At 43.4% G+C, this 15,707-nt stretch overlaps 1 protein-coding gene across 2 annotated transcripts in view; it reads right to left on the bottom strand.

Moving 5' to 3' along the window:
* LOC118236744 (serine/threonine-protein phosphatase 2B catalytic subunit alpha isoform-like) overlaps nt 1-15,707 on the bottom strand; it is a 43,354-nt gene that overhangs the window by 2,974 nt on the left and 24,673 nt on the right. For both annotated transcript variants that reach the window (XM_035435345.1, XM_035435346.1), the window contains exons 4-12: nt 15,435-15,546; nt 10,246-10,391; nt 9,375-9,514; nt 5,202-5,279; nt 4,766-4,860; nt 2,480-2,605; nt 1,429-1,506; nt 1,223-1,307; nt 483-580 (exon numbers count right to left, since the gene is read on the bottom strand). In XM_035435345.1, the coding sequence (XP_035291236.1) occupies nt 483-580; nt 1,223-1,307; nt 1,429-1,506; nt 2,480-2,605; nt 4,766-4,860; nt 5,202-5,279; nt 9,375-9,514; nt 10,246-10,391; nt 15,435-15,546 (958 nt within the window). The remainder of the gene's footprint in view (nt 1-482; nt 581-1,222; nt 1,308-1,428; nt 1,507-2,479; nt 2,606-4,765; nt 4,861-5,201; nt 5,280-9,374; nt 9,515-10,245; nt 10,392-15,434; nt 15,547-15,707) is intronic.

The following is a 15,707-nucleotide window of genomic DNA, read 5'->3' as shown; positions in this document are numbered from 1 at the left end:
ACAAATGAAAGACTGATCTGAGGAACACATTTCTGGGCAGAGAGAGAGAAGGAGAGAGGGGGAGGGATGGACAGAGAGAGGGAGAGACAGACAGAGACAGATAAGGATAGAGAGTGGGAGAGATAGACAGAGGGAGAGACAGATAGAGAGTGGGAGAGACAGAGACAAGGATAGAGAGAGAGGGACAGAGAGGGAGAGAGAGGGACAGAGAGTGAGAGATAGTGAGAGGGAGAGAGGGACAGAGAGCGAGAGATAGTGAGAGGGAGAGAGAGGGACAGAGAGCGAGAGATAGTGAGAGGGAGAGAGAGGGACAGAGAGTGAGAGATAGTGAGAGGGAGAGAGAGGGACAGAGAGTGAGAGAGAGAGAGCGGGAGAGAGAGGGACAGAGAGTGAGAGATAGTGAGAGGGAGAGAGAGGGACAGAGAGTGAGAGATAGTGAGAGGGAGAGAGAGGGACAGGGGGAGGCACGGAGGGGTGCCCACCGTTCTCCAGCGTCTTCTTGCCCCCTGAGAGCGCCCCGCTGGGCAGCATGCCAGTGGGCGTCAGGCCCTTCAGTGTCAGCACGCTCTCGCTCTCCTCCCTGAGGGGCGAGACAGGGCAGGAGTGAGTAACTGTGTAACACCAGCATGCACACGTCACCCACACGCGCACAACCAGCACACACACACACACACACGCACGGGTTTGCATGGATGTGGACAAACAAGCGCACACTCACACACACACAAACACACACACAGACACACATACAAACACACACATATACATACACACGTGCACACACACACACTCACACACATAGATACACACACATACACACAATCACACACACACATGCACACACGGGTTTGCATGGATGTAGACAAACACGCGGACACTCACACACATATATGCGGACATAGACGCACACACATACGCATTCAGACACACGCACACACACGCACACATAGGTTTGCACGAATGTAGGCAAACACACCTCCACACATGCATACACACACACACACACACACACACACACACAGGTACCTTCACAGGCAGTAGTCCAGTTCACAGCATCGCAAACCCTACTTGAATGAGAAGCCCTGCTAGAAAGCTGCCATAACAATTGATGACTATGACACCTCATAAGGGAACTGCCAGGCTTCAGGAGGACACATCAGGAAAGGCTGTAATCTGACCCTGAGGATTCTGTGCACAGTGGGAGAGCCCAGCACATTCTCACCTCAGCACTGAAAACATCTTTGCCATCTTCCCAATCGCCCGGATCTTGTTCCTGATCACCTCCTTCCGAGCTGCCGCTGCATTGGCTGGACAGAGGCACAGAGCAGCCAATCAGAGACAGGGGCCAGGCCTAGGAGCGCGCATGAACCGCGAACCCAGAGACGTGTGCAAATTTCCGTTCCCAGTATGAAAAGGGAAATGTCTCACCGTCAAAGATCTCCTCGCCGTCGTTCATGAGCTCATCGTCGGAGCAAATGCTCAAGACGTTGACCAGCATCTCTGTAACTGGAGAGAGGTCAAAGATTGTGAATTGTAAGATACAGCGGACAAAGCGTGATACAACATAGAACTGCCAATGAAAACATATCTTCCCTCAGCCAGCACGAGCTGGCATTCGTCCGTTCAGTTGTGTACACAAAATGCTAATCTTTTTACGTAATTACGGCAAATTGCTTATTAACTAATTGGTGATTAATTTCTGCACTTCAGTAGAAGATTACAGTGTGTGGATTTATTGACAGCCTCAAGCTCTGTCCTTCAGTAATTAAATACATCAGTAAAACAAAAGCTAATTTGCACAGCCAGGAGGGGATGAGGTTTCCATGTTTTATGGAAAAGTCAAGATTAAATTTAGGAATCAATTTCAGAAAGCCTCCATTTAATTATTGCTGATTGTTTCAATTACAATCACTATTCTTGTACAATTGAATTAAAAAGGGTTTTCCTCCAAATTTGCACTTAAACCCAATTATATTGCTTTATGTATTGAGGCACTCTTATTCAGAACAACATCTACAGCTCTTGTGTTATATCATTGTACAATGAACATTTCCAGTAAAGTACAATGGTAGCGCCATGCCACAGAATCAAACCTACAACTTCTGAATTTCACTCCCAGTCCCCTTGCCACCATTGCACTACAGTGCCACCCCCATTGAAGCCCATATCTTTTCAGCTGTGCTTTCATAATCTTCTTAAATCTCATGACTCATAGCAACAAGTATCCAGACACTGTTTTTAATCTCTGTCTACTAGCTTTAACTCTGTTATTGCAATGCTTTAATTTTCTTTATACTAGTTGTGTAAATGTACAGTAAATATACTTTTTGATGTTATTTTGTATTCACCTTTCTGTAAATAGCTTTGAGTATTATGAACCGTGCTATACAAATAAAATGTAGAGATGAGGTCAAAGCAGGCCTTTAATGGACGTTATTGAGGCGTCATGCTCGAGAAAGTGAAGGTGTCACGGTCGTACCTTTCTCTCCGACGAAAGGCAGGGACCAGGTGAAGACGTCCATGAAGTTGGGGAGCCAGTAGGGGTGGGGGGAGCAGTTGAACTGCCGGATGTTCATCACATTATTCTCATACTTGAGGACTGCAGCTGTGAGAAGCATTGGGGTTGAGGGTTTACTACGCTAACACATCTACAGCCGCTAACACACAACACTCATGTTAACGTACAACGTGTATTCGCTAATGCATAGCATGCACGCTAATGTGCAGCATGCATGTCAATGAGTGACGTGTACAGCACAGTGAGCTAGGAAAATACTACTGTAACCGGAGAATTCAAATCCTAGCTGTGATTTCGCTGCTGTACCCTCGAGTAAGGTGCTGTATGTCAGTAAATATCTTGTTGCGTAAATACCTGGCATGTAAATGGTGTTAAAAAAAACAAGTCTAGGTGAGTACTGTAAGTCAGCCAAGGACACAAATAACTGACAATTGTGACTGACTAATTCACTCTGGGTAGGTGGTGCAAAAGGCCTGTTGTCATAAGTTAATTGGTTCTGCCATTGCGGCTCATGATAATGAACACCCTGGCTTTGTATAGCCATGTGAGATTTAAACTGTAATGGGTATGGAGATCTAGAGCAGTGATGGGAGAGTAAGTCCTCTTGAAATAGGTGTGTGGGACTACAATGAGTCGTCAACCTTTGACTTATTCAAATCAATCAAATATACTGCCCAAAAACAATTTGATGTGATCACTTCAAGTCAGTGTGCTGATGGCTACATTTCCACTTGTGAAAATTCATGCAAACGTCAGTTACTGCTTTTGTGCAGTTCAAAATGAAAGTTAATTGACTTAATAAAAATACCGGAGCTGGAACTGAAGGACTTTAACAATTTGCAGATTAGCACACTGATGCCTTGTACAGTGATATTAAGCTGCACGTTAAACTAATTAACATTGTGACAAGGTGTTTGGCAAATTCTGGGCTCCTCTATATTGTAGAGCACAATGAGTCATCCAACAATGAAGGCATTATGCTAAGGCACACTGCTATTGTTAACTGAGGTTTTGACTTCTTGCACTTGTACAATGCAACGATCTGTCCATTAGGGGGCACCCTTGAATGCTACAGCAGCTGACCCTGTTCCATGAAGATGCAAAAGCCAAGCTGTAAGAACCTCCTACGCTCTCTCCATGTATCCCACAGTGCATCTCACCCAGTGCACGAAATATCTCACACACACTCAAATGCTCACTCACATCTGCGCACATGCGCACAAACATACACCCACACACACAATCATACACATACCAAAAAAATGTGTATGTATACACACACGATCATACAATAATATGCACACACAGACACACACACACTGGGAAATTTCCAAACACCGCAATTTTCTTTTTTTTTTAAACAAAAATCCTCTCTTTGAAAAGGTTTTCACTTTGCTCTTAAAAATAAAAAAATCACTGGACACCAGCCTGCTATCTTTTCAGTGTTCATTGATATTGGATGATATAAGAGGTTATAAAACTGCTGACAAGAGCGCTGCCCAGAGTGAACGAGCAGGCCGGTACAGAACAGATGACTAATTGAAGATGAAAGAGTGAATGAGCCAGATGACTGAATGAACATTATTAACCCCTGAAGTGCTGGTTTGGAATGCGGCCCTCAGTTGAAGAGCAGTTTGAATTTAAGCTTCCATAAAATAAAACCACTAAAATAGGAAAATACCTACAGAAGACAGACCCAAACAATTCTGCTTAATTGTAGCGACTTGGTCCTACCAAATATCAAGCGCTCAGTATGTCAACACACCACATTTTCAGTGTGATATAATACAACACAATGTATAATTTGGCTTTTTCAGATTATTGCTTCACAATATTTTTATGCGATAAGACAAGTTTGCTTTTATGGCCTGATGTGCACTATATGAATACAAATATAAGAGGCAACTTTATTCAATTTTATGTGCACATTATCATGATCGAGGTGTAACCTACATCCTAATAACCTACATTTTCAGCTTTATGTGCACATTATTATGATGTAGGTGTAACAGGACTGGGGAGTAGTATATTCTAAAATAATTGCTGTTTTGAGGTTATGTTTTAACAATGTTTCCTTCTTGATAATCAGTGTTTTGGCTGTTCCGTGTCTGATGGGTTTATAGATCTTGCAAACTGCTATGGAGCAGCTGTCAAATATTAACAATAATAATTCAGCAGGATGAATGAAAAGACATATATCAACTCTCACACACACACACACACACACACACACAAGTATAGACTGACCTTTATTATTGTAAACATCAAGGTAGTTTGGTGCCGAGAAGATGGTTATTAAAGAGGGAAAGCCGGTGGTTTGGCTCTTCCGATACATCCTGTAACTAAGAGACAGAGTGGGATGGAGAGGAAGAGGAATATTGAGAGAAGAAGAGTGACCACAATGCACTGGGGTATCTGGACTGCCTGTCCTTTCTTGTACAGACAGCTACAGTACTGTGCTCAGCACAAATACCCACAAGCCCCTCATCTCTCTTACCCAGGGGAATTACAGCAACACCACAAGGTGTGCAGATAAATACTAATGTTACAGGGAGAAAAGGATGCTGTTAAATACTAATGTTACAGCGAGATGGTAAGAGTATGCTGATAAATATTAATGTTACAGAGGAACAGCACCAGGAGGCGTAACAGGACTGACAGTGGGGGTTTGGCGGGAACCTACCCGGCATCTTGTGCTTCGTGTGCTCGGATGACTGATAATAAGTTATTATTCTGTAGGAACTCACACACGGCAGGGTAGCTGCATCAGAGGGAGAGAGAGAGAGACAGAGAGAGAGAGGGAGATAGAGAGGGAGGGAGAGAGAGAGAGAGAGTGAGAGAGAGAGAGAGAGAGAGAGAGAGAAAAGGGGATAGATGGATAGAGAGAGACAGAGTATTTGTATTACTATTATTTTTATGGTCATGCCAATAAAGCACATTTTAATGTGAGGTTGAGAGGAACAGGGAGAACAATAGTGTCTCAGAGCAGGTGAGAGAGTTATGATGTTATTCCCACAACAGTTATCATTGTAAATGATCATAATTTTTTATTTTTTTTTGTCAGTTATTGCCTTTCTTTATTATGAAGACACATTGGAACCAGGAAAGAACGAGAGAGAGGAAAAGCACAGGCTACATATTACATGCACATTACACAGCATGTGCTGAGCACATACATGGTGGAGTCACACAACCTAGAACCCTATGCAACAGAGAGGCCTTACTGCTACACGACACAGCGCTGCTACTGTTCAACAATAGAGTACCTGTACTGTTACACAACAAAGCATTCTTACCTTACACAACACTCTTACATTACATAAGACAACACACCACTTACTATTACACAACACAGTGCTCTTACTGTTATAAAACACATCTCTGCTGGTTTAGCACGACACAGCTTTCTTACTGTCACCCAAGACATCACTCCTAGTGTTACAAAATATAATAAAATTCTCTCACTGTTAGAAAACACCATACTGTGGTTTTACTGTCACACAATGTAGCACTTATTGTAACACGACACACAACTTCCAATGTTACACAACACACAGCACAGTACTCTAATCGTTACACGATACACAGCACTCTAGCTGTTACACAACACAGCACAGCACAGTACTCTTATTGCTATGCGATACATAGCACTCTTGCTGTTACACAACACAGCACAGTACTCTTATTGTTACACGATACATAGCACTCTTGCTGTTACACAATGCAGCACAGTACTCTTATTGTTACACGATACATAGCACTCTTACTGTTACACAACACAGCACAGTACTCTTATTGTTACACGATACATAGCACTCTTGCTGTTACACAATGCAGCACAGTACTCTTATTGTTACACGATACATAGCACTCTTGCTGTTACACAACACAGCACAGCACAGTACTCTTATTGTTACACGATACATAGCACTCTTACTGTTACACAACACAGCACAGTACTCTTATTGTTACACGATACATAGCACTCTAGCTGTTACACAACACAGCACAGCACAGTACTCTTATTGTTACACGATACATAGCACTCTTGCTGTTACACAATGCAGCACAGTACTCTTATTGTTACACGATACATAGCACTCTTGCTGTTACACAATGCAGCACAGTACTCTTATTGTTACACGATACATAGCACTCTTGCTGTTACACAATGCAGCACAGTACTCTTATTGTTACACGATACATAGCACTCTTGCTGTTACACAATGCAGCACAGTACAGCACTTGCACACAACACAGTACAGTGCAGCACTCTATTACTCCTGTGCCTTCACACTTTCAGTAACAACTTTGCAACAGCCTCCCTCACGAAGTAAAGGTGTGCAGAGAGGAAAAACGTCCATGATAATTTAACTGGCTCAACTGGTCTAGTTTCCGTCCATCACAAAATATCCAAACTGGCAAAGCATTTTGTTCCTTCTTCTGTGCTCTCTATACAGTATCTGTATCTCTCCCTCCCTCCGTCCCTTCTACTGTAACTCTTCCTCTCACCATCACTCTTGCTCCAATTTAGGCAGGAGTAGCCGGTTGTCATGGAAACAACACATTACAGAGCCCCTCGGGATTGTGGGATAGCTCTCCGCGTTGAGCTGATGCTGGCCACTGCTTGGGCGATATGATATTTCACAGTTTGCAGAGGAGAGCACATTTTTTTTACACCCCGGTTCAAGCGCAGAGAGCAAAATCTGTTATTTCTCCACCTCCGCCTTCCCACACCTCCTCGGTCAATCCATATCTCCAAAATCACTCTCTTCACCCCGTCTCCTCCTGTGCAGCTCCCCTCTCTAAATCTCACCCACTTTTGTCCATCTCTCTTTGCTCATTTCTCAGCCATATATCCATCCGTAGACACCTTCTACATTAGCATTAGCTTGTTAGCATTAGCATGCTTGGAACTTATCTGCATACTGAAAGCAGCAGCTGGGAACTGTTCTTTGAGACTTAATAGGGTGTAATGGTCTTCCTCACCTTCATCTCATCTTTCGTTTATATTCAAGTACGCCGGGTGATACAAGCAACAAAAAATATAAACTTCAACATTTTTTTTTTTTTCGTGTACAATGCTCATATGAAATGGGTTTTCAAAATACTGAAGAAAGCTTTTTTTCTTCATTCATCACTGTTATACCTTTGAAACACCTCTCAACATTGGGCACACAATAGCATACACAGAGACACACAGCAGTTAGCCGCAGTATCCTTAAACTCTGCAGTCTACCGGCCTTAAATGTGACCGACAATTCAGAGAACAAGAGGTTCCTGGTTTAGGAACTCATTCTGAAGCAAACAGGGGTCATTTTTAATTAGATCATGGTAACACAAACAGTATGACTATTTTAAATTGATATGAGAGTACATGTAGAGAGAAAATTTAAGTATTGTTTTTTCAATGTTGCAATGACAATTCTGTGGCTCTGTAAGAAATTACGAGGGGGGGGGGGCTGTGGTGTTAACAGGGCGTTGCTGTATAATAGCATGTGTGCTCAGTCAACCTATCCTGTATAAATAAAGGTTAGAAAACCTATGAACACGTGCAGCGCTAACCATGCATGTGCATGTGTGACCTCTGTGCATGTGAGGACTGTATATGAGTATGTGTGTATATGCGTGTGAGCGTGTGTGTATGTTTCTGTGTGTAAGCATGCATGTGTGTGTGTGTATGCATGTGATGGTATGTGTATGCATGTGTGTGTGTATGTGTGTGTGCATATGTGTGCGTGTGTGTGTGTGTGTGTGTGTGTGTGTGCATGTATGCATGTGTGTGTGTATGTGTGCATGCATATGTGTGCGTGTGTGTGTGTGTGTGTATGTATGCATGTGTGTGTGTGTGTATGCATGTGAGGGTATGTGTATGCATGTGTGTGTGTGTGTGTGTGTGTTCCCTTTTCACAGGAAGAAAGCTGCAGCTCTGACAGATCTGGCTCACGGAGCGTTTCAGGAAGAGAGTTCCTGTGGAGCAGTGCGCTGGAAAGCGCAGCTCACACAGGAAGTAATGTAGCGTGTGATGTGATCTCAAAAGCTCTACAGCTCTGAAACAAACAAAAACGCACAGGAACAGCAGAGTGTAACTCTCGCCGGGCATCACGATGAATATTAAACATGCTGGAACACCCTTCCTGAGCAGCACTGCTCACAGCAAGGCCTAAACAACGTCCTCTACTCAACACCCCAGCCCAACATGTCTCCGCTCAACACACCACACCAACATACCCACTCAACATGCCACACCAATATCTTCCCACTCTACACACCACGCCGAGTCCCCACACTCAACAGAACATCCACCCAGTACCCTGCTCAAAACACCATTCCTCACTCAAACCACTTCCTGAACACTTCTCATCTGACAGATGGAGTACTGTACTCATATACAGTCAATCTGCCCTCACTTCACTTTCATTCACTACCACTACATGCAGAGTTCAGGAGCAGCGTGGGGTCGGAGGAGGTGCTGAGTTTGGGAGGGGTATGGGGTCGGAGGAGGTGCTGAGTTTTAGGTAAGTATGGGGTCAATGGAAGTGCTGAGTTTGGGAGGAGTATAGGGTCAGAGGAGGTGCAGAGTTTGGGAGGAGCATGGGTAGGAGTAGGAGCAGAGTTTGGGAGCAGTATAGGGTCAGAGGAGGTGCAGAGTTTCGGAGGAGCATGGGTAGGAGCAGGAGCAGAGTTTGGGAGGAGTATAGGGTGAGAGGAGTGGCATGAGGACAGGCACACAGATTGGGAAGAGAATAGGACAGGAATAGGTATACAGTTTTGGGGGAAGTGGGTAGGAGCAAGCTCAAATTTTGGGAGGAGCAGGTGTTTTGGAGGAAAAGGTGCAGAGTAAAGTTGCCCTCACCTGTAGAAGTAGGAGCAGCCCCTGACTGTGTTGTGGCTAAAGAATTCCTGGGTTTTCTCATTTCCAAAGTCCTCCAAAGGGTCTGACCACAGCAGGTCACACATCGGTCCGAAAGCAGGCGGTTCCTTGAACCTGTCCAACTGGGGACCGTGCAAAGCGTCACAATAACAGAACAACACACTCCACAGAACAACACTGGCGAGAGTCATTAGTGAAATTTAGTCACATCTTTTATCCAGATGCAGTTGGGTACTTATTACAGGTATACAAACAACCTCTAGGCTTCAACCGACATGTGGTTTTAAAGAGATACTGCAAGGAATTTATTCATGGTGCTTTTGCTCCTTTAAATATTAAAAATGTTGTCATGACTCAGCTTCTAGCTTTCTTTTTATGCTGATTTCTCATAACCTCCCTGCAAAATCAATTACCTAAATCAGGACTGCCCAGCCCTGTTCCGGGAGATCTACTGCCCTGTAGGTTTTCATTTCAACTCTAGTTTGGCACACGTGACTCTACTAATTAGCAGCTCAAAGAGATCTGTAACTGTTGAATGAGGTGTACTTTGTTAGGGTTGTTAGAGTGAAAACCTACAAGAAGGCAGATCTCCAGAAACAGGGTTTGGGCAGTCCTGACCTAAATACAGATACGTCAATATGTATGAATTGTTTTACTGATTTAAATACATAAGGAGCATGCAGCCATTAACACTACCTGAAAATACAGACACACAATAGATGCAAAAGAACAGAAGTTTTCCTGCACACACAGAGCCACATGCACACAAGCACACACACATACACACACACGCAGGTCAGACGTGGCTCATAAACATTATCTTCGCATGCTGCAAGCATACTGCGGCTCCTACCTTTTTAATGTCGTCTAGGTTGTGTATTTCTGGTGAGAGGCCACCGTGAACGCACAGGAACTGCTGATTCATGAGGGCGGCCAGGGGAAGACAATCAAACGCGTCCATACAGGCGTCATACACCTGCTCTGAATACTTGATTTTACCTGAGTGGGTGCAGCAACAAAAGATTGACATCAAAGGAGAAATTAATTCTGAAAGTGAAATAAAAAATTTTAAAAAACACTCACACAACTAAAATGTCCATATGTCCCATAATCCCGCTAACACAATTTGGGTGGCGTACACAGTAACAGGTTGGCGGGGCATATCCTGTACCTAGCACTGATTTCACTCCTTTCAGTCACCATATTCTTCAATCAATATACCCACAGAGTAATATATAATGCACTCAATAAAACCGCACAGTGTGATAAACTTCCCCCTGTATACACATACAGTCATACAGAATTCCCCCAGCAAGCCCACATGATATATGGAGCATGCACGCACAAGGAGCTTTCATCATCACTCAACTGGAAGGCCTATCCTGACACTGGAATATGATTCCATGTTTGAAGGAGAGGCAGACCCCACAAACGCACACAAGCAGTAAGCGCACACACACACACACACACACACACAAACACACACGCACCCCCACACACACGCACACACACATGCACACACACACACACACACACATATGCACATGCATGCACCTGCACACATACACACACACACACACACACACACACACATATGCACATGCATGCACCTGCACACATACACACACACACACACGCACACGCACCTGCACACATACACACACACACACACACACACACACACACATACACACACACACACACACACACACACACGCACATATACACACACACACACACACATGCACACACAGTCCTCACCCTCACAATTCAACATCTGTGACTGTAGTTGGCTATGACTCATTTTTTTATCAAGCCTGTCTGTCACTGTGATCATTTCGTTTCCAAAAGGCCACACTGGCTTAGTATCCTCTGGATCAAGGGGGTACCAATGGGTGGGTATAAGTAGACCCCTCCCACAACCACTCACTTTTATCAAACTAAACTGTGCACACGGGCAAATTCAAAGGCCATCATTTTAACACACTGCATTCCACGTCCAAACACACAGTGTGCCAGGCAAACATATTAATAAGGTGTGAGTCACCACAAATGGGTTTGCTTATTATGTGGGTCACTGGCTTTCAGACAATGCGAGCCTTGGAAATGCTGTGATAGGAGCAGCTATTACATTACCAAGAGGTCAGAACTGTGCTAGCTCTGGAGGATTTCTATTTTTTGCCATTCAATTCACTATTTACAATTCAGTCATTTGGTAGGCACCTTCAGCTAATTTCACATGGTAAGCAAACGCTACAAGAACTAGTGCCACCATCAAAGTGTAGGCTTCAAGACCTAAGGAAGATAAAGAAAGAAAAGGGCTATTTTTTAATTGGATAAAAACATTGAGGTGCAGTCTGTAAAGTTGAGTCTTTGGATAACTGTGAAAAACCAGCAATGAAATTGTTTTCCCGACTGACTGGCAAAGACCTTTCCACCAATGGGGGAAGAGGGGTGAAAAGACGTGGGGCTACAAATATCTAAGAGAGTGACCATACCCATTATGGTCACACTCCAAAAATACGTGCGCAATGCAGGTTATGTGGGGAAGGAGCAGCCAGGACTGCCTACGAGCTTCTCTCTGTCATCCGATCCCTACAAGGCCTTCAGCACCACGGAGAGCACCGGATTCAACTACAGACACGCACAGCTGATGTTGATTCATCAGGTAATCAGCCCAGGCATTACAGTCGCCTGCATCGTGCCAATCATTAAGGCAAAGCCCGCGGTGTCCTGCCCAGTCCTGAAAGCAGCGAATGGGACCATTACTCTCAATCAGCCTCGTTTCCTGCTCCTTTTCCTTCGTTTTGTTCTATATTTGGCTCCGGGGTCAAATGGGAAATAAAACAGCCGTTGTCCAACGGGCGGCTTTTGTACGGCATCCTCTCACACACCCAGCCGGAAACCCAACTTGCAAACTTCTGATTTAAAAGAGTTTTAAAAATGGCAGACCTTTAAAGCCATAAAATCACACTGCCGGCAAACTGAGAACTGCATGAGTCAAGTCCCACACGTTCGAGCCCGTACTCCGTCTTTCTTCCTCTGTTTCTGCACCAGCCGTAACTATGACTACGTTCAAATCGGAGGGTGCCTGATTCAGTTAGTTCGCAAACTTATGAAATGACATTATTATTTTTTTTTTTCTGCACGCCTCCTCACTCCAAATTTAGCTTGTCCCTTAATTCAGGAGTACTTCTGAAAGCAGTGCCGCCAAATCCAGTGTGATTTTGACAAGCCTTGGGACTACTTTTTAATCAGTGGGTTTCTATTATCTTTCCTTAGATGCTATTTTTGACTCCGCGTCAGTGGAACCAGCCAGAAAAAAATCAGCTCTGTGCTACAGAGACACAAGCTGCACAACATGGAGCAGAGGACATCCCATTTTAAAAATAAAAAATACTTTCCACACAGTGTCTTTTTCTCTTTTGTAACAGAACCATGAACACATCAATACATTGGTCAGGTATGAGGAATTAAAGCATTTATAACTTGATGTGTTTATATTTGGAAACTACATAGATTTGTCTGAGACACAATAAAACTAATTAAGCATTCTTGCCTTCCATTTATCAGATGAACTAGTCCCATAGGCATATTTGGTTGCATTACTCTTGCACAGATATATGGATGGCTATCTTAATTTTGATATGCGATTACACGAAGGTGGAAAATGTAAGTTTTTACATGGTAGTGACAATGCTGTGACCTTGCAGAATTTGTCACTTTGAGAATCTGATTGTCTTCCCTGTGGTTTTGAGTCATACGAAGGTTAAATGTGGAAGTCTTTCAGACATTGTGTATTGTAACACATTAAAGTTGCAAATGAAAGTTTGACATGGTGATGTTATCTACTAGCACTGATTCTTTGTCACTTGAAGGCTGAATATGAGAGTCACAGAGCACACTGCAGACCCAACATTGTGCCAGTGTTTATACAAGACTCACAGCTTGTAAAAAAATCAAATCATGTTAGGTGCTGCAGGTGCGGGTTTCAGTGGATGGATTTTTGGAAATTCAGACAATATCCTTTCCTTCTACTGGCTCTGAAATCAGGCCAAGCAGAGATTTGATCCTCTATTATCTCACATGCTGAGGCACATGCTATTTTGCTGCACCACTGAATGACAAAAACACTGGAAAGACCTGCAAATGATGATTGATGATGAATTAAAGCAGTCCAATCCTGCTCAAATATGTCTAGCTTTGAAACAAATTCAGTTATATTTGACAGTGAGACCATGAAAATGATACATACATTAACACTACATAAACTGTTTTACAATAAAGATATGAGAGACTAAGGTTGATCCCACGGAAATAGCTGGGACCTGAATATCCTAAACGGGACAGTCATAATGGCACTCTATGAATGTAGAGTGGAAAACAAATAACCCAATTTGGAATTATACAAATCTAGCCTTATTACCTGACCCACAACAAGTAAGAAAAAAAAGTTAAATGTTTAAAACAACCTGCTGTGTCGGTTAGACTATTCACACTTGCTGTGGGTACCTAAGATATTCCCTCTGTATACTAAGAGGGTGTACGTATTACAGATGGGATGTTGTTTCATAACACGCATAATGGAGAAACTCATTACTCTTATTTTATTCAGAGCACCACCACACGCAGAGGCAAAATTAGACCTACAATGAAAGGCTTTAATAGAGACTACTGGTCAGGGGTCATTTAAGTGACTTCTATGCTGCAGTTTAACCACATACTTCAATCATGCTTACACAAAGTGCAGATTGCAATGTTGGAAACTCTTCTACGAAATCTTATGACTTTTTTGGCATAATATCACCCCAAGCATGTCATGTGCACAGACTGACACTGACAAATGCTGAAGCACATGCCCCCTGCCCAGAGACAGCAAATGTGCCCTTTTGGCTCCAGCTATTGTTTTTAACCACAGGTAAATTCTTACATCTATTTTGAGCATATACCCCCCCCCCCCTTCCCCCCAAAAGTCTGTGCACAGCCTGACCCCTATTGTCATGTTTTTGACGGCAATCGACAATAAAGTTTTGAAATGGATTTAATTTCAGCACATAAACATGTAATTTCATTATGTTTATGCCAAATCCGGATTCAAACATTTTGTACCGTGGTCGCAGCAAAAAATACAATGAAAACTCACACTCCAACATTAATAGACTGTCAAATGCCTGCAGGGCGCATGAATGACAGATTCCAGAAACTCAAGGAAACATGAAGTCGACAGCCCAGTTCCCTGCTGATAAGATTATTAGGCGATACTGTATATTTTGCAGCCGGAAGTATAGGGGAAGGCTTTCTGCTTAGAGGCATAAAGTTACTTCAGTGGAATAACACTGCTATAATCAGCAACCTCCTCTCTCTCTCTCTCCCTTTCTCTCTTTCTCTCTCTGCGTCTCTCTCCCTTTCCTACTGCTGAAATACTGAGCTCATAACCAGTCTTTAATACAGTAATCAATTTCCAGTTAATCACCTTGTGTGTGTGTGTGTGTGTGTGAGTAACTACCGTGTGGCCTCAAAACCAGTGGAAAATATAGGAGAGAGAGGGAAAGATGCGAGAGGGGCAAACAGGGAGCGAGATAGAAAGAGAGAGAGGGAAAATAAAGGACCAACATGTCGAGCGACTGAGTGTAAGGAGTACAAGAGTAAAGATTATAAGAAAGGAAAGGAGGGATGAGGACAGAAGTGAGTGAGAAAGAGGCAGAGAGAGAGAGAGAGAGAGGAAAGAGAAAAGGAGGAGTGCTCAACTAGAAACACAGCACTGCCCCAGTGGATGGGGGTAAGTCAGAGGGACCTGTCTGTCCAGTGCAGAGAGCTCTGTGAAAACCCCATTTGAAACATTGTGGGAATGTTGGGAGAACATTGTAGAAATTATGTGAGGGTGCTGTTGGAACAGTGTGAGACTGCTGCAAGAACACTGTGAGAATGCTGTGTGAATGCTGTGGGAACCCTGTGGGATCAGTGTGGGGAAGCTGTCAGAACAGCCTGGAAAAACAGTGACACACGGAGCAGTTGCCCTGGTGGTGGGGGTACGGTACTTACATTCTTGTTTGAAAGTGAAATACTCTGTCAGATGTCTGCACTCATGGTTTCCCCGAAGCAGAAATAGAGACCTTGGATACAGCATTTTCAGCGACCACAAGTACAAAACACACTGCAAAGTAAGGAAAACAACAAGGTGTTAAATCCAAGTCAAAATCTGCTGTATGCAAGCACTCTTTCACTCACACACAAAAACTATATTTTCTCATATATGCAAAAACACAAACAAACACTTACAGGCACACATTGCCCTTAACCCACTTGCACAGACAT

This window comes from Anguilla anguilla, chromosome 9 (genome assembly GCF_013347855.1).
Source record: "Anguilla anguilla isolate fAngAng1 chromosome 9, fAngAng1.pri, whole genome shotgun sequence".
NCBI classification, from domain to species: Eukaryota; Metazoa; Chordata; class Actinopteri; order Anguilliformes; family Anguillidae; genus Anguilla; species Anguilla anguilla.
Note: the sequence above shows the minus strand (reverse complement) of the source record. Positions and strands in the feature narration are given on the sequence as shown.